We start from the raw sequence: 26,612 nt of genomic DNA on the forward strand, positions 1-26,612 counted from the left end.
TAGAACTTCATACTGGATATTAATGTTATTAGAGCTTCATTCTGGATATTAATGTTATTAGAGCTTCATACTGGATATTAATGTTATTAGAGCTTCATACTGGATATTAAAGTTATTAGAGATTCATACTGGATATTAATGTTATTAGAGATTCATACTGGATATTAATGCTATTAGAGCTTCATACTGGATATTAATGCTATTAGAGCTTCATACTGGATATTAATGTTATTAGAACTTCATACTGGATATGAATGTCATTAGAACTTCATACTGGATATTAATGTTATTAGAACTTCATACTGGATATTAATGTTATTAAAACTTCATACTGGATATTAATGTTATTTGAACTTCATACTGGATATTAATGTTATTAGAGATTCATACTGGATATTAATGATATTAGAACTTCATACTGGATATTAATGATATTAGAACTTCATACTGGATATTAATGCTATTAAAACTTCATACTGGATATTAATGTTATTAAAACTTCATACTGGATATTAATGTTATTAGAGCTTCATACTGGATATTAATGTTATTAGAGCTTCATACTGGATATTAATGTTATTAGAACTTCATACTGGATATTAATGTTATTAAAACTTCATACTGGATATTAATGTTATTAGAACTTCATACTGGATATGAATGTCATTAGAACTTCATACTGGATATTAATGTTATTAGAACTTCATACTGGATATTAATGTTATTAAAACTTCATACTGGATATTAATGTTATTTGAACTTCATACTGGATATTAATGTTATTAGAGATTCATACTGGATATTAATGATATTAGAACTTCATACTGGATATTAATGATATTAGAACTTCATACTGGATATTAATGTTATTAAAACTTCATACTGGATATTAATGTTATTAAAACTTCATACTGGATATTAATGCTATTAGAGCTTCATACTGGATATTAATGTTATTAGAGATTCATACTGGATATTAATGTTATTAAAGCTTCATACTGGATATTAATGTTATTAGAACTTCATACTGGATATTAATGATATTAGAGCTTCATACAGGATATTAATGATATTAGAGCTTCATACTGGATATTAATGCTATTAGAGCTTCATACTGGATATTAATGTTATTAGAGCTTCATACTGGATATTAATGTTATTAGAGATTCATACTGGATATTAATGTTATTAGAACTTTATACTGGATATTAATGTTATTAAAACTTCATACTGGATATTAATGCTATTAGAGCTTCATACTGGATATTAATGCTATTAGAGCTTCATACTGGATATTAATGTTATTAGAACTTCATACTGGATATTAATGTTATTAGAACTATTAGATCTGCAGAATGTTGGTATCAGTAAAAGTTTAGTTACGTATAAAATGCTGCTCCAGTGTGTCCTCCTACACTGCATAATAAACTGTGTGTGTGTGTGTGTGTGTGTGTGTGTAGACAGGAGAACGCTCTTTTTCGGGAGAACATGGCCTTGTTGGAGAACCAACCAAAAGTCAAAGGCCTGTCATTCACCTCCTTCCTCATTTTACCCTTCCAGCGAATCACACGCCTAAAACTGTTGGTGCAGGTAGGATGCAGCCACTGAACACCACCTCACTGAACACCACCTCACTGACCAGTTCTTCACTGAACACCACCTCACTGAACACCACCTCACTGACTACTTCTTCACTGGACACCACTTTACTGACCACTTCTTCACTGAACACCTCTTTACTGAACACCACCTCATGAGTTCTTTACTGAACACCACCTAAACACAGGTAGAATGTAGCCACTGAACACTGAACACCATCTCAGCAGTGAACACCACCACCTCACTGACCATTTCGTCACTGAACACCACTTTCCTGACCAGTTCTTTACTGAACACCACCTCACTGAACACCTCTTCACTGAACACCACCTCACTGAACACCACCTTACTGACCACCTCTTCACTGAACACATTAGCACTGTGTAAAACTCTGTTCCAGAACATTCTGAAGAAGGTTGAGGAGAATTCAGAAAGAGAAATCAACGCCATCAAAGCCCATCAGGAGTTAGAGAGGGTAAGTGTGTGAGTGTGTGTGTGTGTGTGTGTGAGTGTGTGTGCGTGTGAGTGTGTGAGTGTGTGTGTGAGTGTGTGTGTGTGTGTGTGTCTGGGTGTGGTATTATGCCTGACTCTGCACCTTCATTGTGTCTGTGGACTTTCACCTGTTCACCACACCTTTACCTGTATTATTGTGGACACACCTCACTGTTGCCAGGGCAACTGACTTCCAGATTAGCTTAATTATTGTCCGGAATGCGGCTTTTATCTCTCCTTTTCTCCTAAAAACACATTTTCATACTTCAAAGAGTCGTAGTTTCATCAGTAAAACTCCTCACCTGTGTGTGTGTGTGTGTGTGTGTGTGTGTGTGTGTGTGTGTGTTTCTGACTCAGATTGTAAAGGAATGTAATGAAGGAGCGAGGAAGATGAGTCGCACCGAAGAACTGATCAGCATCGAGAAAACATTAGAGTTTAAATCAAAGGTACCAAGAACACAAACCACCTACACACACACACACGCTTAAAGTGAATTATTATAATTAGTTGGGCTCAAATTACGCTATTGGACACAAGAACCATGGTGTATTGACCTCTGACCTTTGACCCCAGTCAGTGCCGGTCATCTCTCACTCACGCTGGCTCCTGAAGAAGGGGGAGGTTCTGCAGATGTCGGGACCGAAGAGCACCCGCACCATGAAGAGCCGCAAGCTCTACCACCCCATCTACCTGTTCCTCTTCAACAACCTGCTGCTCATCACCAAACGCAGCTCCAGGTCTGAGACCACCCACACCCACTTCACACCACCCCCACACCTGCTTTACACCACCCCCACACCCACTTCACACCACCCCCACACCCACTTTACACCACCCCCACACCTGCTTTACACCACCCCCACACCTGCTTTACACCACCCCCACACCCACTTCACACCACCCCACACCCACTTCACACCACCCCCACACCTGCTTTACACCACCCCCACACCCACTTCACACCACCCCCACACCTGCTTTACACCACCCCCACACCCACTTTACACCACCCCCACACCTGCTTTACACCACCCCCACACCTGCTTTACACCACCCCCACCCCCACTTCACACCACCCCACACCCACTTTACACCACCCCCACACCTGCTTTACACCACCCCCACCCCCACTTCACACCACCCCACACCCACTTCACACCACCCCCACACCTGCTTTACACCACCCCCACACCCACTTCACACCACCCCACACCCACTTTACACCACCCCCACACCTGCTTTACACCACCCCCACACCCACTTCACACCACCCCCACACCTGCTTTACACCACCCCACACCCACTTCACACCACCCCCACACCCACTTTACACCACCCCCACACCCGCTTTACACCACCCCCACACCCGATTTACACCACCCCCACACCCACTTTACACCACCCCCACACCCACTTTACACCACCCCACACCTGCTTCACACCACCCCACACCCGCTTCACACCACCACCCCACACCCGCTTCACACCACCCCACACCCGCTTCACACCACCACCCCACACCCGCTTCACACCACCCCCACTTCACACCATCACCCCACACCCACTTTACACCACCCCCCACACCTGCTTCACACTGTGTGTGTGCATGTGTGTGTGCGTGCGTGTGTGTGTCAGTGGGGAGAAGTTCCAGGTGCTGGACTCATGCAGCCGCTCGATGTTGCGGACGGAGGACATGGAGGATCAGGGGCAGATGCTGGCTTTTGTTTTTGTTCTTAAACTGCTGGAGAACCAGGAGGACCGACAAGTTAGCTACATGCTAAAGACTAGCAGCATGTGAGAAACACGCACACACACATACCACCATAACCACACACACACATGTGCGCACATACACACAGAAATATTCACAGGAATATATACAGTGGAGAAAAAAAGTATTTAGTCAGTCACCAATTGTGCAAGTTCTCCCACTTAAAAAGATGAGAGAGGCCAAAAAATTCTGAAAATCACATTGTCTGATTTTTAAAGAATTTATTAGTAAATAATGGTGGAAAATAAGTATTTGGTCGCCTACAAACAAGCAAGATTTCTGTCTGTCACAGACCTGTAACTTCTTCTTTAAGAGGCTTCTCTGTCCTCCACTCATTACCTGTATTAATGGCACCTGTTTGAACTGGTTAACAGTATAAAAGACACCTGCCCACAACCTCAAACAGTCCCACTCCAAACTCCACTATGGTGAAGACCAAAGAGCTGTGGAAGGACACCAGAAACAGACCTGTAGACCTGCACCAGGCTGGAAGACCTGCAATAGGCAGCAGCTTGGTGTGAAGAAATCTACTGTGGAGCAATAATCAGAAAATGGGAGACCTGCAAGACCACTGCTAATCTCCCTCCATCAGGGGCTCCACGCAAGATCTCAGCCCGTGGGGTCAAAATGATCACAAGAACGGTGAGCAAAAATCCCAGAACCACACGGGGGGACCTAGTGAATGACCTGCAGAAAGCTGGACCAACGTTACAAAGGCTACCGTCAGTAACACACTACGCCGCCAGGGACTCAGATCCTGCAGTGCCAGACGTGTTCCCCTGCTTAAGCCAGTACAGATCCGGCCCGTCTGAAGTTTGCTAGAGAGCATTTGGATGTTCTGGAAGAGTATTGGGAGAATGTCTGATGGTCAGATGAAACCAAAGTAGAACTGTTTGGTACAAACACAACTCGCTGTGTTTGGAGGAGAGTGAATGCTGAGTTGCATCCAAAGAACACCATACCAACTGTGAAGCATGGGGGTGGCAGCATCATGCTTTGGGGCTGTTTCTCTGCAAAGGGACTAGGACGACTGGTCCGTGTACATGAAAGAATGAATGGGGCCATGTATTGGGGGCATTGAAGATGAAACGTGGCTGGGTCTTTCAGCATGACAATGATCCCAAGCAGACTGCCAGGGCAACAAAGGTGTGGCTTCGTAAGAAGCATTTCAAGGTCCTGGAGTGACCTAGCCAGTCTCCAGATCTCAACCCCATAGAAAACCTTTGGAGGGAGTTGAAAGTCCGTGTTGCCGCCGACAACCCCAAAACATCACTGCTCTGGAGGAGATCTCATGGAGGAATGGGCCAACAGACCAGCAACGGTGTGTGCCAACCTTGAGAAGACTTACAGAAAACGTCTGACCTCTGTCATTGCCAACAAAGGATATATAACAAAGTATTGAGATGAACTTTTGTTATTGATCAAATACTTATTTTCCACCATTATTTGTAAATAAATTCTTTATAAATCAGACAGTGTGATTTTCAGAATTCTTTTTTCTCAGTTTGTCTCTCATAGTTGAGTCTACCTATGATGTCAATTACAGCCTCTCTCATCTTTTTAAGTAGGAGAACTTGCACAATTGGTGACTGACTAAATACTTTTTTTCCCCACTGTATATATATATATATACACACCCGCACACACACACAAACACATATACAGACACACACACACATATACACCAACACACATACACACACACACACACTGTAACACTGTGGAGACCTTCACAGTTAAATCTGCCCCCCCCAGCCGGAGGGGCACCAACTAGTTCAAACAGTGCAGTTCTCCACGATCCTGAGCTGAACTGGGCCGAACCACACTCAAGCTCAAACAAAGAGCGGTTGCTATGATGTCAATTACAGCCTCTCTCATCTTTTTAAGTAGGAGAACTTGCACAACTGGTGACTGACTAAATACTTTTTTTCCCCACTGTATGCTAATGTGTGTTATTGTGTGTTTGTGTGTAACAGGAGTGAGAAGCTGCGCTGGATGTGTGCACTCACACCCAACCGCAGAACACGATTCCTCTCGACCAGCACACACCAACCAGGTACACACACACACACACACACACACACACAGGTGTCCACAGTTTGGGAATTACCCTTATTTATGAGGATTCTCACTTGGAGAAAGAATCTGCAGTCTACCCGGTCCCCACCCCTCAGATACACTCTAAAACTGCCACCTGATTGGATATCACTTTTTTGATTAGATACTACAAAACGTTTTTGTTTATAGTGTGTGTGTGTGTGTGTGTGTGTGTGTGTGTGTGTGACTGTGCTTCACAAGGTCAGCTGTAGTTCTGACTCCTCAGTGGAAGCTCACTGTACAGAGATGCTGCAGTAGCAGCCGCTGGTTTAGAGCATCAGCAGCTCTGGCTGTAACCCCCGTCCCGTGGGGGTGTTTAGATTCTCAGTTTTTCAAAAATTGGAGCAAAACATCTACCCTCCATATCTGCAGTGATGGGAAGACACATCTGGAGTAGGAGGAGCTTTATTTACCCATAAATGCAGATTTCCTCCTCTGTGTATGGGGGGGGGGGGGGTGTCTGAGCTTTTATCGGATGATTTACGCATTTCACAAGATTTGGGTCTTTAAATGTGTATTTTAAATTGTAGACTTAAATAAAGATGGGGTGTGTGTGTGTGTGTGTGTTAGACTCTCCTCAGGTGCAGTGTATTCAGTCCTACTCTGCTCAGGAGCCTGATGAACTCTCTATAGAGATGGCTGACGTTCTGCACATCCTGGAGAGAACGGACGATGGTGAGTTCTGAGTGAAACAGAGGCTGTTCCTCACAAACCCCAAACTACAGCTGTGTCCCAAACGGCTCCCTGCTCCCTATTGCACTCTGTGGGTTCTACACCCAGATAGAGCAGCATACACAGATCAGCTATAACATTAGTACCACTGCAGCTGAGGTGAGTAACATTGATCTGAGTCCAGTGGCTCCTGTTAGGGGTGGATTTATTAGTCAGTGAGTGAACGGTCAGGTCTTGAAGGTGATGAAGGTGATGAAGCAGGAAAAATGAACAAGCGTAAGAATCTGAGACACTTAAAGAACCAGAGTGTGATGTTCTAGACAACTGTGTCAGAACATCTCCAGAACATCAGGCAGTATGTTCCTGGTATGCAGTGGTCAGTATCTACCAAAGGAAGGACAACCAGTAAATATTGCTGTAAATAATATTGTTATTGCTCTTTTCTTATTTATATTGTGTATATAGTGTAAATTATTTATCCAAATTTTTGTAACTGAGTGTCTTGCTATCCCTTTCTGCTGTTACACTGGGAAGTTCCCCACTGCGGGACTAATAAAGGACTATCTTATCTTATCTTATCTTATCTTAAACCGGTGACCACCTCACAACTTACAGGACTTAAAGGGTCCGCTGCTAACGTCTTGGTGCCAGAGACCACAGCCACAGCCTGACACCTTCAGAGGTCAGAGCTCAATATTAGGTTTTAATGTTATGGCTGACCTGTAGAGTCTAGTAGAGCAGCTCTCCACACAGACTGAATCCCAAACATCTTTTTGCTGGAGATACTTTCTCCACCTGTGTATTGCACTGATGATGATGATGATGATGATGAAGGTAAAATAGTGGAGAATCTCCACTAATGCAGTTCTCTTTAGGGACTACTTTCTGTAGCTGCACTACACCCTGCAGCATGTATCCCTCCACCATTTTAATGATCTGATTTTAAAAGCAGGTTCTAGAGCCGAGCTCTTCTCAGAACTCTGGTAGAACCATGTCTCAGGCATCAGGCAGCGTCTTCATCACCATTAGGTGAAGAACTTTCTGTGAGGAGCTTTTATTAGAGCTTCAGACGTCTGCTTCCCTTCACCTCCACTGTAGAACCACAGCTCTGACTGGGGGAGCTTATCTAGAACCTCCTCTATAGAACAGCTCTGACTGGGGGAGGTTATCTAGAACGTGTTCCTCTCTTGTGCCTTAGGTTGGATGATGGGGGAGCGCCTGCATGACGGCGAGCGTGGCTGGTTCCCGTGTCGCGTGGTGGAGGAGATCCTGAATTCGGAAGTCCGAGCTCAGAACCTGAAGGAGTGCCAGAGGATCCAGCAGGCGCAGGGAGCACCGCAGGGGGCCACCAGAGCTGCCTCCAGAGGGCGCCGCACCACTAAAACTGCACTCCACAGCTACACCAGGGTCAACCAATCGGAGCAGGAGCAGTGAAGTGGGCTTGTTTATAAAGACTGGACGTCAGCGAGATTGCACCAAATGAAACCACTGGAGGGCGCCACCAATGTTTGTTCTGTCTCAGGTATGCACGTTCCAAGGGAGGGTCAAAGATCACGGCTGTGGTGACAAGACTGGACTTCTCTTGTTCTCCAACTTCTTGTTGGAATTCCCTTTCCTTTTAAGGTGGAACAGGGAATTCCAACAAGAAGCCAGAGAGTGAGAGGCCAACTCACTCTCTTCTAAACGGCTGCTCCTATAAACCCCTACGGTTCTGCATGTCACGTTCCGCATGAAGAAAAAGAACCTCGCTCACGCTGATTATTAGGGGAACCGCTGCCATGAAGGAATTAAAGCGAACAGAAATCGGGACCTGTGACGGGACCTGTGTTTATGGAAGGTGTGAATGTCGCGGCCACACCTTAGTGCTGAGCTGTGTTTCAGAGCACACACCCTGAATTACCTAACACTCAGCTCCTCTCCTGGTAAAGGGCCCACATCCTGACCTGCTGTGCTTCATATTCCCCCCCTCCAGAACCGTATTGACTGTATTACAATTAAACACGATGTTTATGATACCGCACCTTTCAGCCTGATAAATAAATGCAAATGAGCCGTGTTTTGATTGGCTGTTCCTCCAGGGCTGGGGCTGAACCGCTGTAGGCTTCTGTTCCTATAAAAAGTCTTTGTTTTTTGTTCTGTTTGCTCTGTCACCAATTTATTCTAAATAGTCAAACTTAGTTTTTTTAATTAATGAACTGTATTTTCTCGATATGGGCCCTTTAACCGCGCCGCAGTGTAACTGGCTGTGAGTAGTGTTTGTCTATGGTGAGTGTTTCGCTCTGAGAAACTGCAGGTTTTGCACGTTCTGCAGCAACAGTTTAATGACATCAGTACACACACTCTCACACGCACACACACACTCTCACACACACACACACACACATATGCATGCCACAACACACGTGTGGAAGAGTGATCCCACACAACCGGTTTAACCATTAAGTTCTTCCTACCTGGAATGCTCTTGAAATATGCAGCTGGATCAGTGTAGTGTCTATATAACGTGTGTGTGTGTGTGTGTGTCTATATAACATACATATACTGTGAGTGTGTGTTTTACGCATGGTCACATGTGATGTTCATTGTGCAATAAAAGGTAATTGAAACTTACAGTCCTACTTCATTTTGTAAAGTATAATTTATTGTTAATGAAAAATAAAGATTGAATGCTAAAAAACATCGCCTCGCCAGTCTGTGACCACCTAGCAACCACCTAGCAACACCATAGCAACCCCCTAACAACACCACCTAGCAACCCCCTAACAACACCACCTAGCAACCCCCTAACAACACCACCTAGCAATTTACTTCCCCAAAGTGATCAACTTGATCGGCTCAGTGATGGGCGACTCTCTGCGCTCGGCTCTGGCCCAGGTGAGCTCGGCTACCCCCTGACCGCAGTCCTCCTGTCCACTGTCCACTGTGGGAAATCAGCTGCTGCTCTTTACAGCGCGTGACACGCAGCACTTAACCCGGGCTTTGAGGCGATGTGGTGGGGCCGTGCAAAAGGCTTCGTGGCCCGTACGGGGATCGAACCCGCGACCTTGGCGTTATTAGCACCACGCTCTAACCAACTGAGCTAACCGGCCTGAGGGGCACGGCCGGCATGAAGGTATAGAAGCAGTGAGGGTCAGTGATCCTGCAGCCCGCAGAGGCTTCACCTGAATCCGCTGTGAATAACTGAGCCAGAGGGAGAAGCTGTTTAACAGCAGCAGTGAAAGACCAGAGCATCCGAACCCGACCCGGTCAGTCCGGTCAGTCCGGTCAGCGTCTGGTCAGCGTCTGGTCAGCTGTAGGTTAGAAATGTAAACGTTTCTATTCTCCAGGTTCAGAGAAAAGATCTGAGGATCTGAGAGGAAAAACTAAACTCGGGCTCGTCCGGGATTTGAACCCGGGACCTCTCGCACCCAAAGCGAGAATCATACCCCTAGACCAACGAGCCGCTGCGGAGAGTCGACTCCTCAGAGCGGACCATAAAGAGGAGATTCAGAGGAGGGGCTGAGGACTACAGGAGGAGCAGGAGGAGCATAACCCTCCAGCTTCTGATATTTAGGTTCTAGATAAGGTTCTTTAACTGTAGGTTCTGGATATTCTGGGAGTAGATTCGTTTCTGAAATCTCTCCACCTGAACTCCTCCACACACAGAACACGCAGTGTGCAGAGGTGGTCTACAGGGGGCGCTATTCAGGGTGATTTCTCTACATCTACAGAGTGTTTCATCTCTACATCAGTTCTATTAACATAATTAAAGTGTTGAACAGCTGCTGTTATTTAATCAGTTATTATAACTGACCCAATTTCACCTAAATTCGAGACACTTTTTGATTTCATGATATTATTTAGAAAATCTCTCAGTCACACAGGAGACGGCCGTACATGTATCTGGAAATCTGTTTCACTGTTAACACAAACAGGCTGGAACCACAAAACAGGTGTTTTTCGAACCAATACATTTATTTATTTTTGCATCTTATTATCTTTAATATCGTCAAATGCTCAAATAACTCCCCCTCTAACCCCTCCCCCTATTTATTTATTTAAATTGTAAAACAAATGAAAACTCTGACTGTGACCTGTGTGACCTGTGTGACCTGTGTCAGGGTTTCGACTAAAAGTCCTCGACTGAACGTTTATATACAGAACCGACCTCAGAGTCCACAGCAGATTAACACCCCGAACACACACCACTGCCCCGACGTTAGCGTTAGCACACACCAGCATTTCCTGCTGACAGTTATGAGTGTGTTAATCCAACAGCTTCTCTACATTACATAATCACACACACACACACACACACACTTCCCTATTCTCACACCACACTCTTAACCCATCTCGGCTCTTACGGTTCAGACTGTCAGTCAGACAGGGCAGTGAGGGGCTGGGATCCTCGGGGGACTGGAGCTGGGGTTTGATCTCTGCAGTAGTTCAGTACTAGTCCACTATTCGGCTCTGCTGGAAATTAAAGGGTTAAGAGTGTGCAGAGTGTGAAGAGTGTGAAGAGTGTTCTGGCGTAGTGAATCTGTCACATCTAAAACTGATCACTAATGTAAAGCTGTGCCCCAGCTCTGCTGAATTTCCCTCTGGTGCAACCAGGCTGAGAGTTCACTCAGATACAAGGAGTGCACGAGGAGTGTTCGTGAATGTATGAGGAGTGTTTAAGGAGTGTATGAGGAGTGTATGGGGAGTCGTTGAGGAGTGTATGGGGAGTGTATTAGTAGTGTACGGGTAGTGTATTAGTAGTGTACGGGGAGTGTTTGAGGAGTGAATGGGGAGTGTATGGGGAGTTGTTGAGGAGTGTATGGGGAGTGTATTAGTAGTGTACGGGGAGTGTTTGAGGAGTGTATGGGGAGTCGTTGAGGAATGTATGGGGAGTGTATTAGTAGTGTACGGGGAGTGTTTGAGGAGTGTATGGGGAGTCGTTGAGGAGTGTATGGGGAGTGTATTAGTAGTGTACGGGGAGTGTTTGAGGAGTGTATGGGGAGTCGTTGAGGAGTGTATGGGGAGTGTATTAGTAGTGTACTGGGAGTGTATGGGGAGTGTATTAGTAGTGTATGGGGAGTGTTTGAGGAGTGTATGGGGAGTCGTTGAGGAATGTATGGGGAGTGTATGGGGAGTCGTTGAGGAGTGAATGGGGAGTGTATTAGTAGTGTACGGGGAGTGTTTGAGGAGTGTATGGGGAGTCGTTGAGGAGTGAATGGGGAGTGTATTAGTAGTGTACGGGGAGTGTTTGAGGAGTGTATGGGGAGTCGTTGAGGAGTGTATGGGGAGTGTATGGGGAGTCGTTGAGGAGTGAATGGGGAGTGTATTAGTAGTGTATGGGGAGTGTTTGAGGAGTGTATGGGGAGTGTATTAGTAGTGTACGGGGAGTGTTTGAGGAGTGTATGGGGAGTCGTTGAGGAGTGTATGGGGAGTGAATGGGGAGTGTATTAGTAGTGTACGGGGAGTGTTTGAGGAGTGTATTAGTAGTGTACGGGGAGTGTTTGAGGAGTGTATGGGGAGTGTATTAGTAGTGTACGGGGAGTGTTTGAGGAGTGTATGGGGAGTTGTTGAGGAGTGTATGGGGAGTGTATGGGGAGTCGTTGAGGAGTGAATGGGGAGTGTATGGGGAGTCGTTGAGGAGTGAATGGGGAGTCGTTGAGGAGTGTATGGGGAGTGTATTAGTAGTGTACGGGGAGTGTTTGAGGAGTGTATGGGGAGTGTATTAGTAGTGTACGGGGAGTGTTTGAGGAGTGTATGGGGAGTTGTTGAGGAGTGTATGGGGAGTGTATGGGGAGTCGTTGAGGAGTGAATGGGGAGTGTATGGGGAGTGTATGGGGAGTGTTTGAGGAGTGTATGGGGAGTTGTTGAGGAGTGTATGGGGAGTGTATGGGGAGTCGTTGAGGAGTGAATGGGGAGTCGTTGAGGAGTGTATGGGGAGTGTATTAGTAGTGTATGGGGAGTGTTTGAGGAGTGTATGGGGAGTGTATTAGTAGTGTACGGGGAGTGTTTGAGGAGTGTATGGGGAGTTGTTGAGGAGTGAATGGGGAGTCGTTGAGGAGTGTATGGGGAGTGTATTAGTAGTGTACGGGGAGTGTTTGAGGAGTGTATGGGGAGTGTATTAGTAGTGTACGGGGAGTGTTTGAGGAGTGTATGGGGAGTGTATTAGTAGTGTACGGGGAGTGTATTAGTAGTGTACGGGGAGTGTTTGAGGAGTGTATGGGGAGTTGTTGAGGAGTGTATGGGGAGTGTATGGGGAGTCGTTGAGGAGTGAATGGGGAGTGTATTAGTAGTGTTTGAGGAGTGTATAGGGAGTGTATGGGGAGTTTATGGGGAGAGAGGTCAGATGGAGGGTGTTATTAGAGTGTTCTTAGATTCTAGGTGACCGTCTTCTGCTCCTCACTGCTCTTCAGCCCCCTGAGAAGGTTTGGAAATCTCTGATTGGTTGGAGAGCCGTGATGCAACAGTCCTCTTAAAAGCCACTGAGCTGCTGCAGCAACGCTACGCTCCAGCGACCGCCTCACCTCCAGCTCCTCCAGCCTCACCTCCAGCTCGTCCAGGTCCTCCAGCCTCACCTCCAGCTCTCAGGTGGGTTCTAACAGTTCTGCACAACTTAATCTCATCTGAATTCAGGTTCTATGTTTCTAATGTTTTCACGTTCTCTGTGTGAGCTTCGGGCAGGCGGGCGGTGGTGGATCAGTGGTTAGAGTACGGGGTTATTGCTCACAGGGTTGTGGGTTCAAGTCCTTGCTGAGCTGCTAACCCAGAGAGGCTAACAGTGAAACACAGGGCTTTATAAACTCTTCTAACCAGGTGTGTGTGTGTGTGTGTGTGTGTGTGAGATGCTGTGCTTTTACACTCTGAACTGTTTGAAGGTTTGTGTGACGGGTGGATGTGTGGGGAGATGGAGCTGCAGAGCCGCTCTGAGGAGAATCAGGTAAGTCTGATCTGCAGCTCATCACCATGATACAAGAATACCAACACCCCAAGTCACTGATATACCATAGCAACCACCTAGCAACACCATCTGGTAACACTCTAGTGACCACATGGGAGCTGCTAGAGCTCTGCAAAAATCAGATCCCGTCACCACAGACCCCTCACAGACGGGCCGTGACTGTGTGTTTTAGCGAGCTGATTAGCTAGTCGAACATTAGCGAGAGGGTGAATGAGTAGATCGGTCGGGTTCGGCTGCGGATCAGCGGTGACCTCTTCCCTCCTGCAGTCATGCTTGAGCCAGACAGAAGCCTCTTACAGGAACACACTGTAAAGCTGTGTAAACTGCTGGGCCTGGGTTGTGGGTCCGATCCCTGCTTCAGTCTGTGTGTGTGAGATGATGGATTGGCGTTTGGTATTCCCACCTTGCTCCAGCTCGGCTGCGGCCCTGACCCGGGCCAAGCAGATAAGAAGCTGATGGATCTACATGGAGCTCATGGGAAGTAACTGCCCGGCGGCGCTGCAGACCTATAAGGACTGAATGCTGGGTCCGCAGCGGTACATGTCTCTGTGTTCGTAGCTGAACACAGCTGCTGCTGATAGGATGGTTCTGTATAGCGGCGTCCTGCTGATGTGACCTACGATGTTCTGTAGGACGTCCTGGTGTTGGTAGAGGTTCTCTGCCGAACTTCAGTCTTGCTGTGAGGTCCATTTCCTCCTTGCTCTCCTCCAGTGAAGATCAGGAGTGTGTAGCTTTTCACAAAGCAGCTTCACAGAATCAGTAAAAACACGAGAAATCAACAACATAACAACACGTGAAAACCTAAGACCCCCGGTGAGCAGCCAAAGACCACCGTGCAGGAAACATCCCTCAGATGTGGGGGGTCCAACTTTCTCCTCTCAGGAAAAGACATTCAGCTGAAGTCAAAAGATAAAAAGGGCGGGGCTTAATCTAATATCACTGAAGTACGCTGATGTACAGCGCTGGTTAAACAGAACTGTGGTGAGGAGTGTGTGCTGCTGTGCTGAAATGTGTGTTCTCGGTTCTACAGCTGAAGCGCGGTGTGCAGAACAGGGGTCCCGGGGAGGAACCTGCTGTTAAACCTGATCACAGCGAGTGGAACCAAGCCTGTAAGAACCTTCAGAGGAGAACAGCCGATCTGAAAGGACAGCTGGCTGCTGTTACAGAGTCTCAGTGTGTGTGTGTGTGTGTGTGTGTGTGTGTGTTGTAGACCTGTTCCTGCTATGTGTGTTGTTGGGAGGGGTTCTCGTTCTGCTGCTGGACTCCTGTACACCCTCTGACCCGGCCCAGCCCTGGACTCTGAGCGGATTAGTTAAAGCCCCTCTGTGGGACTGGACCGCTTTTGCTATCGTGCTGATTTTCACTGTGCTGCAGGGGGCGCTCTACTACCTACCTGTGGGACAGGTGAGGAAACAAAGCACTCCTTCATCTTTTCTTAATCACCTTTATTTTCAGCGTTACCATAAAAACCTCTGAAGTGACTAAACTGGGGAGAGAATGTGTGTGTGTGTGTGTGTTTAGGTGGCGGAGGGTAAGATGGGTTTCCATGACAAACGGCTCAAGTACAGTCTGAACGGTGAGTCGCTGTTTACTGTGTGTTTACTGTTTGTTTATGTAAATGTGTTGTTTGTTTACTGTTTACTGATGTAAATGTTGTTTGTTTACTGTTTGTTTATTGACGTAAATGTGTTTATTTACTGTTTGTTTATGTAAATGTCTTGTTTGTTTACGGTTTGTTTACTGATGTAAATGTGTTGTTTGTTTACTGTTTGTTTACTGATGTAAATGTGTTGTTTGTTTACTGTTTGTTTATGTAAATGTGTTGTTTGTCTACTGTTTGTTTACTGATGTAAATTTGTTGTTTGTTTACTGTTTGTTTATGTAAATGTGTTGTTTGTCTACTGTTTGTTTACTGATGTAAATGTGTTGTTTGTTTACTGTTTGTTTACTGTTCACCCTGCTCTCTCCCTCAGGCCTGCACGCGTTCGGAGTGTGTGTGGCGCTGCTGATATGTGCGTGGCAGTGTGGGTGGGTGAAGGCGGGCAGCGTGTCCGGCAGGGTGTTGGCGCTGGTCAGTGCGGGGTGTGTCGTCTCTCTGCTGCTCAGTGTGTGTCTCTACCTGCGGCCGGTCTCAGATCACACTCAGGACAACACTACAGGTGCCAGAGCGCTGGGGGAGGAGGGTGTTAATATTACAGGTCTGGGGGAGGGGCTTAATTTTAGAGTTTTAGACTTGTTATAGTTCCGCTAATGTATAGAGAACACCCGGTACCGACTGCTGAGTACAGCCAGAGAGTTCAACTCCCACAGTTTCACACCGGACCTCTGAAGCTAATGTAGCTAACAAGTAATGCAAGCTTATGTACACCAATTAGCATGGTGCTAGCTGTATGTCCAAATCATCATACACTCTCCTCAAGGCATGTGGAAGTGTTAATCAAGCTCTAATAGACTCAGTTGTGGTTACTGTTATCTAGAACATGTTATCTAGAACTATGTTGTAAAGTACTTTGCACATTCTCTTTAGGCTGTTTCCTGCTGGACTTTGCGCTGGGCAAAGAGACGGACCCTCGTCTGGGTAGAATCGATGTGAAGCAGTTCGCCATGGTCAGAATCGGCTTCATCGGCTGGGTGAGTGGGAGGGGCTACAGTCTCAGCCTAGCAGGCTCCGCCCACCGGTACCTGAGTCTGATAACCAGAACTGTGAATTTCAGCTGCATTCTGAACGACTGTCTGCAAATTAGACAAACGATTTCCAGCTGAGTTCTAGTTCTAGTCAGTGATGTTGAACAGCTGCTGAACATCAGGACGACAAACGAGACAATCCTGAGAACCGCTCTGTTCTGAGCTTCACTGTAGAGAACCTGACCCACTCTGATCTCTCTACAGTGGAGATGAATGGAAGCAGGTGTCGGTCGCCATGACTACAACACAGATACAGCCCATAATTTATCTTCTATCCAAACCCACCAGTGCAGCTACACGAGTCTTCTGAGTTTTATATGGAGTGATGAAGATGATGATGATGAAGATGATGATGATGATGATGAGGGTAAAATAGTGAATAGAGAATCTGAACTAATGCAGTTCTCTTTAGGGACTACTTTCTGTAGCTGCACTACACCCTGCAGCATGTATCCCTCCACCATTTTAATGATCTGGTTCTAAAAGCAGGTTCTAGAGCCGAACTCTTCTCAGAACTCTGGTAGAACAGTGTCTCAGGCATCAGGCAGCGTCTTCATCACCATTAGGTGAAGAACTTTCTGTGAGGAGCTTTTAGTAGAGCTTCAGACGTCTGCTTCCCTTCACCTCCACTGTAGAACCACAGCTCTGACTGGAGGAGCTTATCTAGAACCTCCACTGTAGAACCACAGCTCTGACTGGAGGAGCTTATCTAGAACCTCCACTGTAGAACCACAGCTCTGACTGGAGGAGCTTATCTAGAACCTCCACTGTAGAACAGCTCTGACTGGGGAGGTTATCTAGAACCACACCACACCAAACCCCCCCCGCCTCTGAATGAGTAAATGTTTAGATCTTCAGCAGAGAACTGTGTGCAGAGACACTTGTGTCTTCTGTTCTGTGTAGAGGCTGAAGGTTGTGTGTGTGTGTGTGTGTGTGTGTGTGTGTAGGGTTTGATGAACCTGTGTTATGTCCTGACTGCAGTAGAGACAGACTCCCTCTCTTTAGCTCTGCTGCTGACCGTCACCTTCCAGATCATCTACATCCTGGACTTCCTCGTTGACGAGGTTCTCCTTCACTTACTGGCTTTAATGTTCAGTGATTGACAGTACAGCTGGTCTAGCTCCGCCCTGTTTGTGTGTGTGTGTGGTTGTCGTTTAGGAGACAGTGTTGGACACTAAGGAGTTTACTGAGGAGTCCATCGGGTTCCTGATGGTTCTGGGCGAGTACATCTGGATCCCCTTCTTCTCCAGCCTGCCTGTGTACTTCCTGCTTCAGCGGCCCAATCACATCCCCTTCCTGTCCGCCGTGCCCATAATCCTGCTCTTCAGTGAGTGGAGTCGCAGTCGGAGTCCGGGTGGGGGTGGGTGGGGGTATGGGGTGGGGGGGGGGGCTTGTGTTAATGATCTGACTCTGGATCAGAGGCGGCGAATCCAGCACAGACTGCCTGGACTTTTACTTTCAGAACTTTCTGGATTTGCCACCTTTGCTCTGAATGGTATGTCACCATAGCAACTGTTGTGCTATGCTGCACATCTGACCTGCTCCAGGACAGGTTCTGTTCCGGATTTCAGATCATAAACAGTTCTTGAGCCAACCAGAACCGAGCTTCTGAAAGCTCTCCAGGCCTCTTAGACTGGCCAGAGAGACAGACATGAACGGACACAGGTGTGTGGTGGGACGCGCCGCACCCCTGTTCTCCACTCACTGTTCGTCTGGTTGGTGAACTCTGGTCTTTACACCTGTGTTCTGATCCAAACCAAACCTGCTAGAGATTAAACACTGATGCTCTCCAGGGTTCAGTCCTGTGCAGTAACCTGAAGGTTCCTCTCGGTTCTCCTGTGCAGGTGCCGGCTTCCTGGCGTATTACCTCTCCAACGAGCAGAAGAGCAGCTTCCGCAAGAACCCTGGCCACCCGGCTCACGCAGGTAGGGGTCAGCTGTGTGTTCAGTCGTGTACAACTCCCACTGAGAAGCTGAGGAGGAGAGCCGCTGGTGACGTCCCAAATAAATCAAAGGATATGGTTGCCACAACTTAGTAAGGCATGGGAACAAGATAATTAAGTAGTGGCCACGACTTAGTAAGATGGAATAACAGCACTGTGCTCAGATACGAGACTCGCCCTTGACCCGTGTCTACCAGAACCCCCCCTCTCCCACCCACATATTCAGAGATGGTCTGCTCCTGTGTTGTTGTTGTTGTTGTTGTTTTCAGGTCGTCTGTAAGTGGTGTTGTTTATGAGGGGCTTAGTGTAGAAATGCTGACCGTACAGAACCGAGTCATCACATCACTCCGTCCAGACGCAGGTCAGACAGGGTGATGGTGGGATGGTAAAGCAGCTGTTTTCTCTCATTCTGTGTTTAACGATCAGGCCTGGAGATCATCCGCAGCCCGTCGGGTCAGAACCTGCTGGTATCCAGCTGGTTCGGCTGGGTTCGCCATCCAAACTACCTGGGAGACGTTGTGATGATGTTTGCCTGGTGCCTGCCCTGCGGTCAGATCCCACACCACAGTAGAGGAGGAATACTCCATTACTTATTAATACACAGATCAATAGAAGATACACACACACACACACACACACTCACTCACACACACTCACTCACTCACACACTCACTCACACACACACACACACTCACACACACACACACTCACACACTCACTCACACTCACACACACACTCACACACACTCACTCACTCACTCACACACACACTCACACACACACTCACACACACACTCACACACTCACTCACACACTCATCACATCATCATCTCACAGAATTACTAATAACACAAACACAACAGGTAAACAGGACGGTGTCTGTCTCGTGAGCTCAGCCAGGTGTGTAACGCAGGTGTGTGTGCAGGGTTCTCCAGCCTGCTGCCGTACCTGCCCGCTCTACAGTGCTTCAACCTGCTGAGGAAGAGGAGTGCGGAGATTGAGGCCTCCTGCCTGGAGAAACACGGAGAGGCGTGGAGGGAGTACTGCCGCAGAGTCCCCTATAAACTCATCCCGTACCTCTACTGAACACTCTGCTACACCCATCCCATTAACACCAGTAATAAACAGACCCAGACCAGTACACTGTGATCCTGCTCATTTCATCAGCACAGACACGCCTTCACTCCGCCGCAGGTGTAACCCATCACAGGAGTGCGCAGTGGTTAGGATTCACTCTGTAGATCACTCCTCTCACTCTGTAGTACTGTAGATCACTCCTCTCACTCTGGAGCGGCTCTACTGTAGATCACTCCTCTCACTCTGTAGTACTGTAGATCACTCCTCTCACTCTGGAGCTGCTCTACTGTAGATCACTCCTCTCACTCTGGAGCGGCTCTACTGTAGATCACTCCTCTCACTCTGGAGCTGTTTTACTGTAGATCACTCCTCTCACTCTGTAGTACTGTAGATCACTCCTCTCACTCTGGAGCGGCTCTACTGTAGATCACTCCTCTCACTCTGTAGTACTGTAGATCACTCCTCTCACTCTGGAGCTGCTCTACTGTAGATCACTCCTCTCACTCTGGAGCGGCTCTACTGTAGATCACTCCTCTCACTCTGTAGTACTGTAGATCACTCCTCTCACTCTGGAGCTGCTCTACTGTAGATCACTCCTCTCACTCTGGAGCGGCTCTACTGTAGATCACTCCTCTCACTCTGTAGTACTGTAGATCACTCCTCTCACTCTGGAGCTGCTCTACTGTAGATCACTCCTCTCACTCTGGAGCGGCTCTACTGTAGATCACTCCTCTCACTCTGGAGCTGTTTTACTGTAGATCACTCCTCTCACTCTGGATACCAGTAGACAGTCTAACAGGCTGCAGTTCCTCCGTACTTTATCTTATTCTGTTGATTTTGGGTGAGAGTGCTTTTGTGGACAGATGGCAGTGCTAATGTAAAATGTGGATGACTTACACTTGTGTATATTATGTGTTTATTAATTCATTAACACACATCACACTGAACACTCTGTCTCCCAGTGAAGCAGCTCTGTGAAACTAGGCTCTGCTCTGGTCAGTCTGGTCAGTCTGGTCAGTCTGGGGGAGACGCTCTCCTTCTTTTCCGAGGTTCAGTGGGTTCCTAATCTAATGGCTGATTCACATGTAGTCTTTAACTCTTTCATTAAACTTGTGATTAAGTTTGATTTATATTTCCACTTTTACAAACTTTACTTGCTCCAGTTTCGCCCAACAACTATAAGAAGCTTAGATGAGTTAAACTGTGCAGGGTTTATCTGCCGGCCTGAGGGGCACACAAAATGGCCGACAGCAGCCATTTCACCTCCACTGCTGTTGTGCAGCGAAGCAGCTCGTGATTGTTCTTCCCACCCGTATTCTGGCACTCCCCGCCTCTGTCGAGCTGTGATTGGCTAGCTACGCCAACGTCCTGTGCCGTCATTGGCTATTACTCTTTATTGACAAGAAAATACACCAATCACTCAAACGAAATGCTTATCCAATCCACACGAAGGAAAGGTGGGACATGTTTGAAAACAGGTGTGAAATAAAATATATCGTCAAACACCCAAAATCAAGATTCGGGCGGTTTTAACGTCTCTTCATTTTTGGAATAAAAACACCAGGTGAGTTTGTAAATAGCCGACCTTATTGTGTAAACGAGCATAAATAAGAGAATTCACGCACACAAAGATGTTTTTTTGTATTTTAAAATGACTAATTACCCTAAAAACGAGTAGAAAAGTAAAGCTGTGAAATAGGAGCGAGTCAGAAGCGCGTCGCGTTGGGAGCAGCTAACTGCTAGCGGTCCTCTCCGGGTCCGCGTTCCGGTGAAGCTCCGTCTGCCTCCAATAACAGCGGGTCCCCAGCCCGAGCCCCCCAGCCCGGCTGCAGCGGGGCGCCTACAGCGCAGGAAAGCGCCTCTCGCTCCCCGACTCGAAACACAAACTCCAGTTTCGCTGTAAATCGTGGTTTTATTCGTCTCTTCTTCAAACTGCTATTTTCTCCCTCCGCAGTCTCCGCAGCAGCCATTATGTCACTCTTGAAAGCGGGCGGGGTTTGCCCACAGTCAGCCAATTACAGCTGGCGGTTTCGCTGGCGAGGCCTCATGTGCCGCCTTGTGCTGCTGTGATTGGTTAGAATGGTGAAGGGAGGAAGCTGATTGGCTGGAGGCTGCTGAGACTTGGCAACAGCAAAGAAAAATGTCCCGAACTAAAAACACTGGGTTTAGAGAACCTGCGGGTCAGAACCGAACCTGGAACCGTGCAGCACTGTAGTGTATACACACGACCAGAGGGGGCGCAGGCCTCAGAACTACACCATCATCATCATCATCATCAATAATAATAATAATAATAATAATAATAATAATACAGCACATCTGATTATCCCAAATAAGCTCAATTTAAACTCATAATACTGAATATGATAATATATAGTGTGTGTGTATAGTGTGTGTGTATAGTGTGCGTGTGTGCGTGTGTGTGCGTGTGTGTGTGTATAGTGTGTGTGTATAGTGTGTGTGTGTGTGCGTGTGTGCGTGTGTGTGTGAGTGTGTGTGTGTGTGTGTGTGTGAGTGTGTGTGTGTGTGTGTGTGTGTAAAATCAGCTGAAATATTTTATATCTGGTTCTATAAGCAAGTAATGCAGAATTAGAAACATCATACGATGCAGGGAGGAGGAATATAGACGTAGGTGTGTAAGTGCTCATACGGGTCCCAGACAGTCCGTGTTTGGTCGTCTTCATCACTGATATTTTTAAGAACTGAATTATGCATATGTTAATGTGCACTGAGCCCATTGGAGTAATAGGATACACAAATCTGTTTACATTCATTTTTTTTAATGGTTTTAAATTCGCAGTTCGCCCCTGATTTTCCTGTTTCAGGTGATTTGAGCAGCGATGGCCCGTACCAAACAGACTGCCCGTAAGTCCACAGGAGGAAAAGCCCCCCGTAAACAGCTCGCCACTAAAGCTGCCCGCAAGAGCGCACCCTCTACTGGAGGGGTGAAGAAGCCCCATCGCTACAGGTGAGACGGAGCACCTGTTTTACTAAAGTACACTTTCACTTAAGAACAGGTTCTGGATGAATGTGGAGTTGGACTGTGGTTCTTTATGTTTATATTTTAAACTTTAGAAACACAGAACTGTTCTCAGGCATTTCAGCCCTGAGAACTTTAGATCGTTATTAAGGTCATGGGGTTTTGCAGGCCGGGTACTGTGGCTCTGCGTGAGATCCGTCGGTATCAGAAGTCGACGGAGCTGCTGATCCGAAAGCTGCCGTTCCAGCGCCTGGTCAGAGAAATCGCCCAGGACTTCAAAACGGACCTGAGATTCCAGAGCGCGGCCATTGGAGCCCTGCAGGTCAGTGACAATCTGGATGCGAGGATGGAGACGTAGATGGGTGGACGGTTGGAGGGATGGGTGGGTAAACTGGGGATGGAGAGATATGGACAGCTGGACAGATGGACGGACAGCGTCAGTGTTTTAGACTGTAATTGATGGAGTTGCAGGTGATTAGCTGAGCACTGTGGGGTAACAGTGTAACCGTTTGCTGAAGCTCAGGTGAATACATTTACTAATGTGTGAATATTAGTGTAGAATCTGATCTGTGTGTGTGTGTGTGTGTGTGTGTGTGTGTGTGTGTGTGTGTGTGTGTTCACAGGAGGCCAGTGAGGCGTACCTGGTGGGTCTGTTTGAGGACACTAACCTGTGTGCCATTCATGCCAAGCGCGTCACCATCATGCCCAAAGACATCCAGCTGGCCCGTCGGATCCGCGGAGAGCGCGCCTAAAGCAGCCCGACCCGCCCGCAGCGTCTCCTCTTCCTCCTCTACACCTGTCTCTCCTTCTCTAAGTGTGGATCATCATGACGAAAGCGTGTTTCTGTGTGTTTGTGTTCTCTTTTTGCTTTGAAACTTGTAGCAATCAGACGTGTGCAGAAGTGGGGTTAGAACCGTGGGTTAGAACCATGGGTTAGAACCGTGGGTTAGAACCGTGGGTTAGTGTAGACTGGGAGAGTTTTCACAGCGGCTGTAACGCAGAAGGGAATCAGAGCGATTTATTCGAGACTAATTTGTGTTAAACTGAATTAAAGCCCAGTCTGGACCCTCAGCGCCTCCCACACACTGACCCGATTTAGAGCTGCAGGATACGGAGTGAACGTCCGAGCTGGGTTTGAGATGGACGCTGCAGCGCTGACTGCATCACAGTGAATCAGTAACGCTGCACATGAACGCACAGAGACTCGGCTGGAGCTGTGATTGGTCAGGATCTCTCTGTGGTTTAGTTGATGTGGATCTCATGATAACAATTAGCAGCCGATGTATCGTGCAGCCCTAATTCAGGTTATTGACGACCCCCCAACCTCCCCCCCCAATAAAAAACAAGACAAAACAAAACAAAGCAGCGCTGTTAATCCTGTATCCTGATTGGCTGAATTATTGTCCTGATTGACAGATCACAGCTTTAGGTAAATAACTGGTTAAATAATATTTCAATTGTGGTTAAAAGGGTTTAAGGGCTCCTTTGGTATCGGGACCACCCTCTTTAGGGGGTCTCACTCATCACTGGATTCGTGTAAATTTCCTGAAGCACACTCTCTTCCTCTGTAAACCTGTTTGTGTTTGTTTTTGAGTGATTTTATATTATTATTGTTGTTTTTTTATCTTTACTAGTGTGATCGTACTGAATTCCTGTTCACGTTTGAAGTGTTTCTGCGTAGACTGTTCCCCCGCCTCCAAAGTCCGGAAGAATGAGTAGTTTTTTCTGCGTATCGACGAATAGAAGCACTCTTAGAGCTTTTCCACCAGTTTCCTTTCTTTTTTTATCCCATTTTCATGAATCCTGGTGTCATTTGTAGGTGACTGCTCAGGTTTTTCTACTTTTTTTTTAACAGAAGTATAAAAGCATATCTTTGTGTTTTCAGAATTTACGAAATGGAGAAATAAACGTGTTTTTCCTGACCTCCGCTCTCCAGCCTGTACATGTCTATAGCACCGGTTTCAGCCTCACACCTTTATTTCATTTAAAAGCAGAAAAACTAAATACAGATCTAGAGCAGAACAGAGAAACATACTGACAGACAGAGCGATGAGCACGTAACAAAGCATACAAGCAGAATTCAGCACAACACTTTGATCAGCAAGAATGGCAGAACATTTCCAATGATTTGATTATTGATTATTGATCCACCTGCTGTGGTTGATCAATGCTAATTTGTATGTATATGACTACAATGCTTGATATGAGGTAACATTATTAAATCTTTATTAGAATATTGTATATTCCACTTGGTTTTATCATCATTATTAGAAACGAGATTAAGGGGTGAAGATTATAATACATGATGTTCCTGTGTACATTTTTATTTGTACATCTATACTTTTGTATTTGCATATATATATATATTTAAAAGTAGATTTATATATTTTAATATGATCTTTTTATTCTCTCTCTCTCTGTGTGTGTGTGTGTGTGTGTGTGTGTGTGTGTGTGTGTGTGTGTGTGTTACAGTGTTTCCGGGTCATGTTTAAATAAAAGACCTGTATCTTTGATCATTTATTTTAGTAATAGTTTACATTATGAATCACTTAATTATTCTATAATTATTTATGAACTAGTTTGATTGTATTTTATTTTCAGTTTTTATATGAATAAATAAATATAAATATATATATTCATGTTGAAACTCTCTCCGCTTTTATTTTGTAAAGCCGCTGTGCCGGTAGTGTGTCCGGCTCTCTGGCTTTCCTTTTCCGGCGGTGGAGCTGCAGTGGAGCGGGCGCGTGCGACAACAGAACAGAAATTAAACCGAAATAAAGTTTAAATCCGCAAATAATCCGGATCAAAGAGCGGAGCGGAGCAGCGCGAGGATATGGCGTTTGAGCAGATGAGAGCGAACGTGGGAAAACTGCTGCGAGGGATCGACAGGTAAACAAATACACAACAGATACACACAGGTACACACACACACACACAGATACACACAGATACACACAGATACACACACAGATACACACACAGATACACACACACACACACAGATACACACACAGATACACACACAGATACACACACACACACACAGATACACACACAGATACACACACACAACACATACACACAACACACAGATACACACACACAGATACACACACACAACACATACACACACACAGAGACACACACACAGATACACACACACAGATACACACACACAGATACACACACAACACATACACACACACAGAGACACACACAACAGATACACACACACAGATACACACACACAGTTACACACACAGATACACACATACACAGAGACACACAACACATACACACACAGATACACACACACACAGATACACACACACAGATACACACACAACACATACACACACACAGAGACACACAACACATACACACACAGATACACACACACACAGATACACACACAGATACACACACAACACATACACACACACAGAGACACACAACACATACACACACACAGATACACACACACACAGAGACACACACACAGAGACACACACACAGATACACACACACAGAGACACACACACAGATACACACACACACAGAGACACACATACACACACAGATACACACACAGATACACACACAGATACACACACAACACATACACACACACAGAGACACACAACACATACACACACAGATACACACACAACACATACACACACACAGAGACACACAACACATACACACACACAGATACACACACACACAGAGACACACACACACAGATACACACACAGAGACACACATACACAGATACACACACACAGAGACACACATACACAGAGACACACACACAGATACACACACACACAGAGACACACAACACATACACACACACAGATACACACACACACAGATACACACACAACACATACACACACACACACAGATACACACACAACACATACACACACACAGAGACACACACACACACAGATACACACACACAGATACACACACAGAGACACACACAGATACACACACACAGAGACACACACAGAGACACACACACAGATACACACAGAGACACACAACAGATACACATACACAGAGACACAGATACACACAACAGATACACACAACAGATACACACAACAGAGACACACACAACAGAGACACACACAACAGATACACACACAACAGAGACACACACAGAGACACACAACAGATACACATACACAGAGACACACACAGAGACACACAACAGATACACATACACAGAGACACACAACAGATACACATACACAGAGACACACAGAGAGACACACAACAGATACACACAGAGAGACACACAACAGAGACACACACAACAGAGACACACACAACAGAGACACACACACA

At 46.3% G+C, this 26,612-nt stretch overlaps 4 protein-coding genes and 2 non-coding genes across 9 annotated transcripts in view; 4 read left to right on the plus strand and 2 right to left on the minus strand.

The window, feature by feature from the left end:
- ngef (neuronal guanine nucleotide exchange factor) overlaps positions 1–9,247 on the plus strand; it is a 34,480-nt gene extending 25,233 nt beyond the window's left edge. For both annotated transcript variants that reach the window (XM_072668739.1, XM_072668737.1), the window contains 8 exons: positions 1,461–1,590; positions 2,000–2,074; positions 2,449–2,538; positions 2,666–2,829; positions 3,728–3,886; positions 5,840–5,919; positions 6,531–6,635; positions 7,831–9,247. In XM_072668739.1, coding sequence (XP_072524840.1) covers positions 1,461–1,590; positions 2,000–2,074; positions 2,449–2,538; positions 2,666–2,829; positions 3,728–3,886; positions 5,840–5,919; positions 6,531–6,635; positions 7,831–8,066 — 1,039 coding nt within the window. In that variant the 3' untranslated portion in view covers positions 8,067–9,247. The remainder of the gene's footprint in view (positions 1–1,460; positions 1,591–1,999; positions 2,075–2,448; positions 2,539–2,665; positions 2,830–3,727; positions 3,887–5,839; positions 5,920–6,530; positions 6,636–7,830) is intronic.
- A 400-nt stretch (positions 9,248–9,647) lies between these two features.
- trnai-aau (transfer RNA isoleucine (anticodon AAU)) lies at positions 9,648–9,721 on the minus strand. The gene has a single exon. It is a non-coding gene; the product is annotated as a tRNA-Ile (tRNA).
- Positions 9,722–10,002: 281 nt separating this feature from the next.
- trnap-ugg (transfer RNA proline (anticodon UGG)) lies at positions 10,003–10,074 on the minus strand. The gene has a single exon. It is a non-coding gene; the product is annotated as a tRNA-Pro (tRNA).
- A 3,422-nt stretch (positions 10,075–13,496) lies between these two features.
- Positions 13,497–19,323, plus strand: LOC140546004 (delta(14)-sterol reductase TM7SF2). The gene is made up of 11 exons (XM_072669119.1): positions 13,497–13,545; positions 14,597–14,675; positions 14,777–14,970; positions 15,088–15,142; positions 15,540–15,725; positions 16,094–16,197; positions 17,199–17,315; positions 17,410–17,578; positions 18,096–18,176; positions 18,620–18,742; positions 19,119–19,323. Exons 1-11 carry the CDS (start codon positions 13,501–13,503, stop codon positions 19,277–19,279), a joined length of 1,314 nt encoding a protein of 437 aa, XP_072525220.1. The 5' UTR covers positions 13,497–13,500; the 3' UTR covers positions 19,280–19,323.
- A 1,407-nt stretch (positions 19,324–20,730) lies between these two features.
- Positions 20,731–24,172, plus strand: LOC140545581 (histone H3.3A). Of its 2 annotated transcripts, none has more exons than XM_072668421.1 (4): positions 20,731–20,834; positions 22,096–22,238; positions 22,419–22,572; positions 22,874–24,172. In XM_072668421.1, the coding sequence occupies exons 2-4, from the start codon at positions 22,111–22,113 to the stop codon at positions 23,000–23,002; spliced, it is 411 nt and encodes a 136-aa protein (XP_072524522.1). In that variant the 5' UTR covers positions 20,731–20,834; positions 22,096–22,110; the 3' UTR covers positions 23,003–24,172. The 2 variants fall into 2 exon arrangements, with proteins under 2 accessions (XP_072524522.1, XP_072524523.1); XM_072668422.1 differs by having other exon boundaries at positions 20,758–20,834; positions 22,071–22,238.
- A 770-nt stretch (positions 24,173–24,942) lies between these two features.
- The window catches only part of eif3k (eukaryotic translation initiation factor 3, subunit K), an 8,260-nt gene continuing 6,590 nt past the window's right edge, over positions 24,943–26,612 (plus strand). For both annotated transcript variants that reach the window (XM_072668419.1, XM_072668420.1), the window contains exon 1: positions 24,943–25,139. In XM_072668419.1, coding sequence (XP_072524520.1) covers positions 25,084–25,139 — 56 coding nt within the window. In that variant the 5' untranslated portion in view covers positions 24,943–25,083. The remainder of the gene's footprint in view (positions 25,140–26,612) is intronic.

Source organism: Salminus brasiliensis, chromosome 23, assembly GCF_030463535.1.
Source record: "Salminus brasiliensis chromosome 23, fSalBra1.hap2, whole genome shotgun sequence".
Taxonomy (NCBI): Eukaryota; Metazoa; Chordata; class Actinopteri; order Characiformes; family Bryconidae; genus Salminus; species Salminus brasiliensis.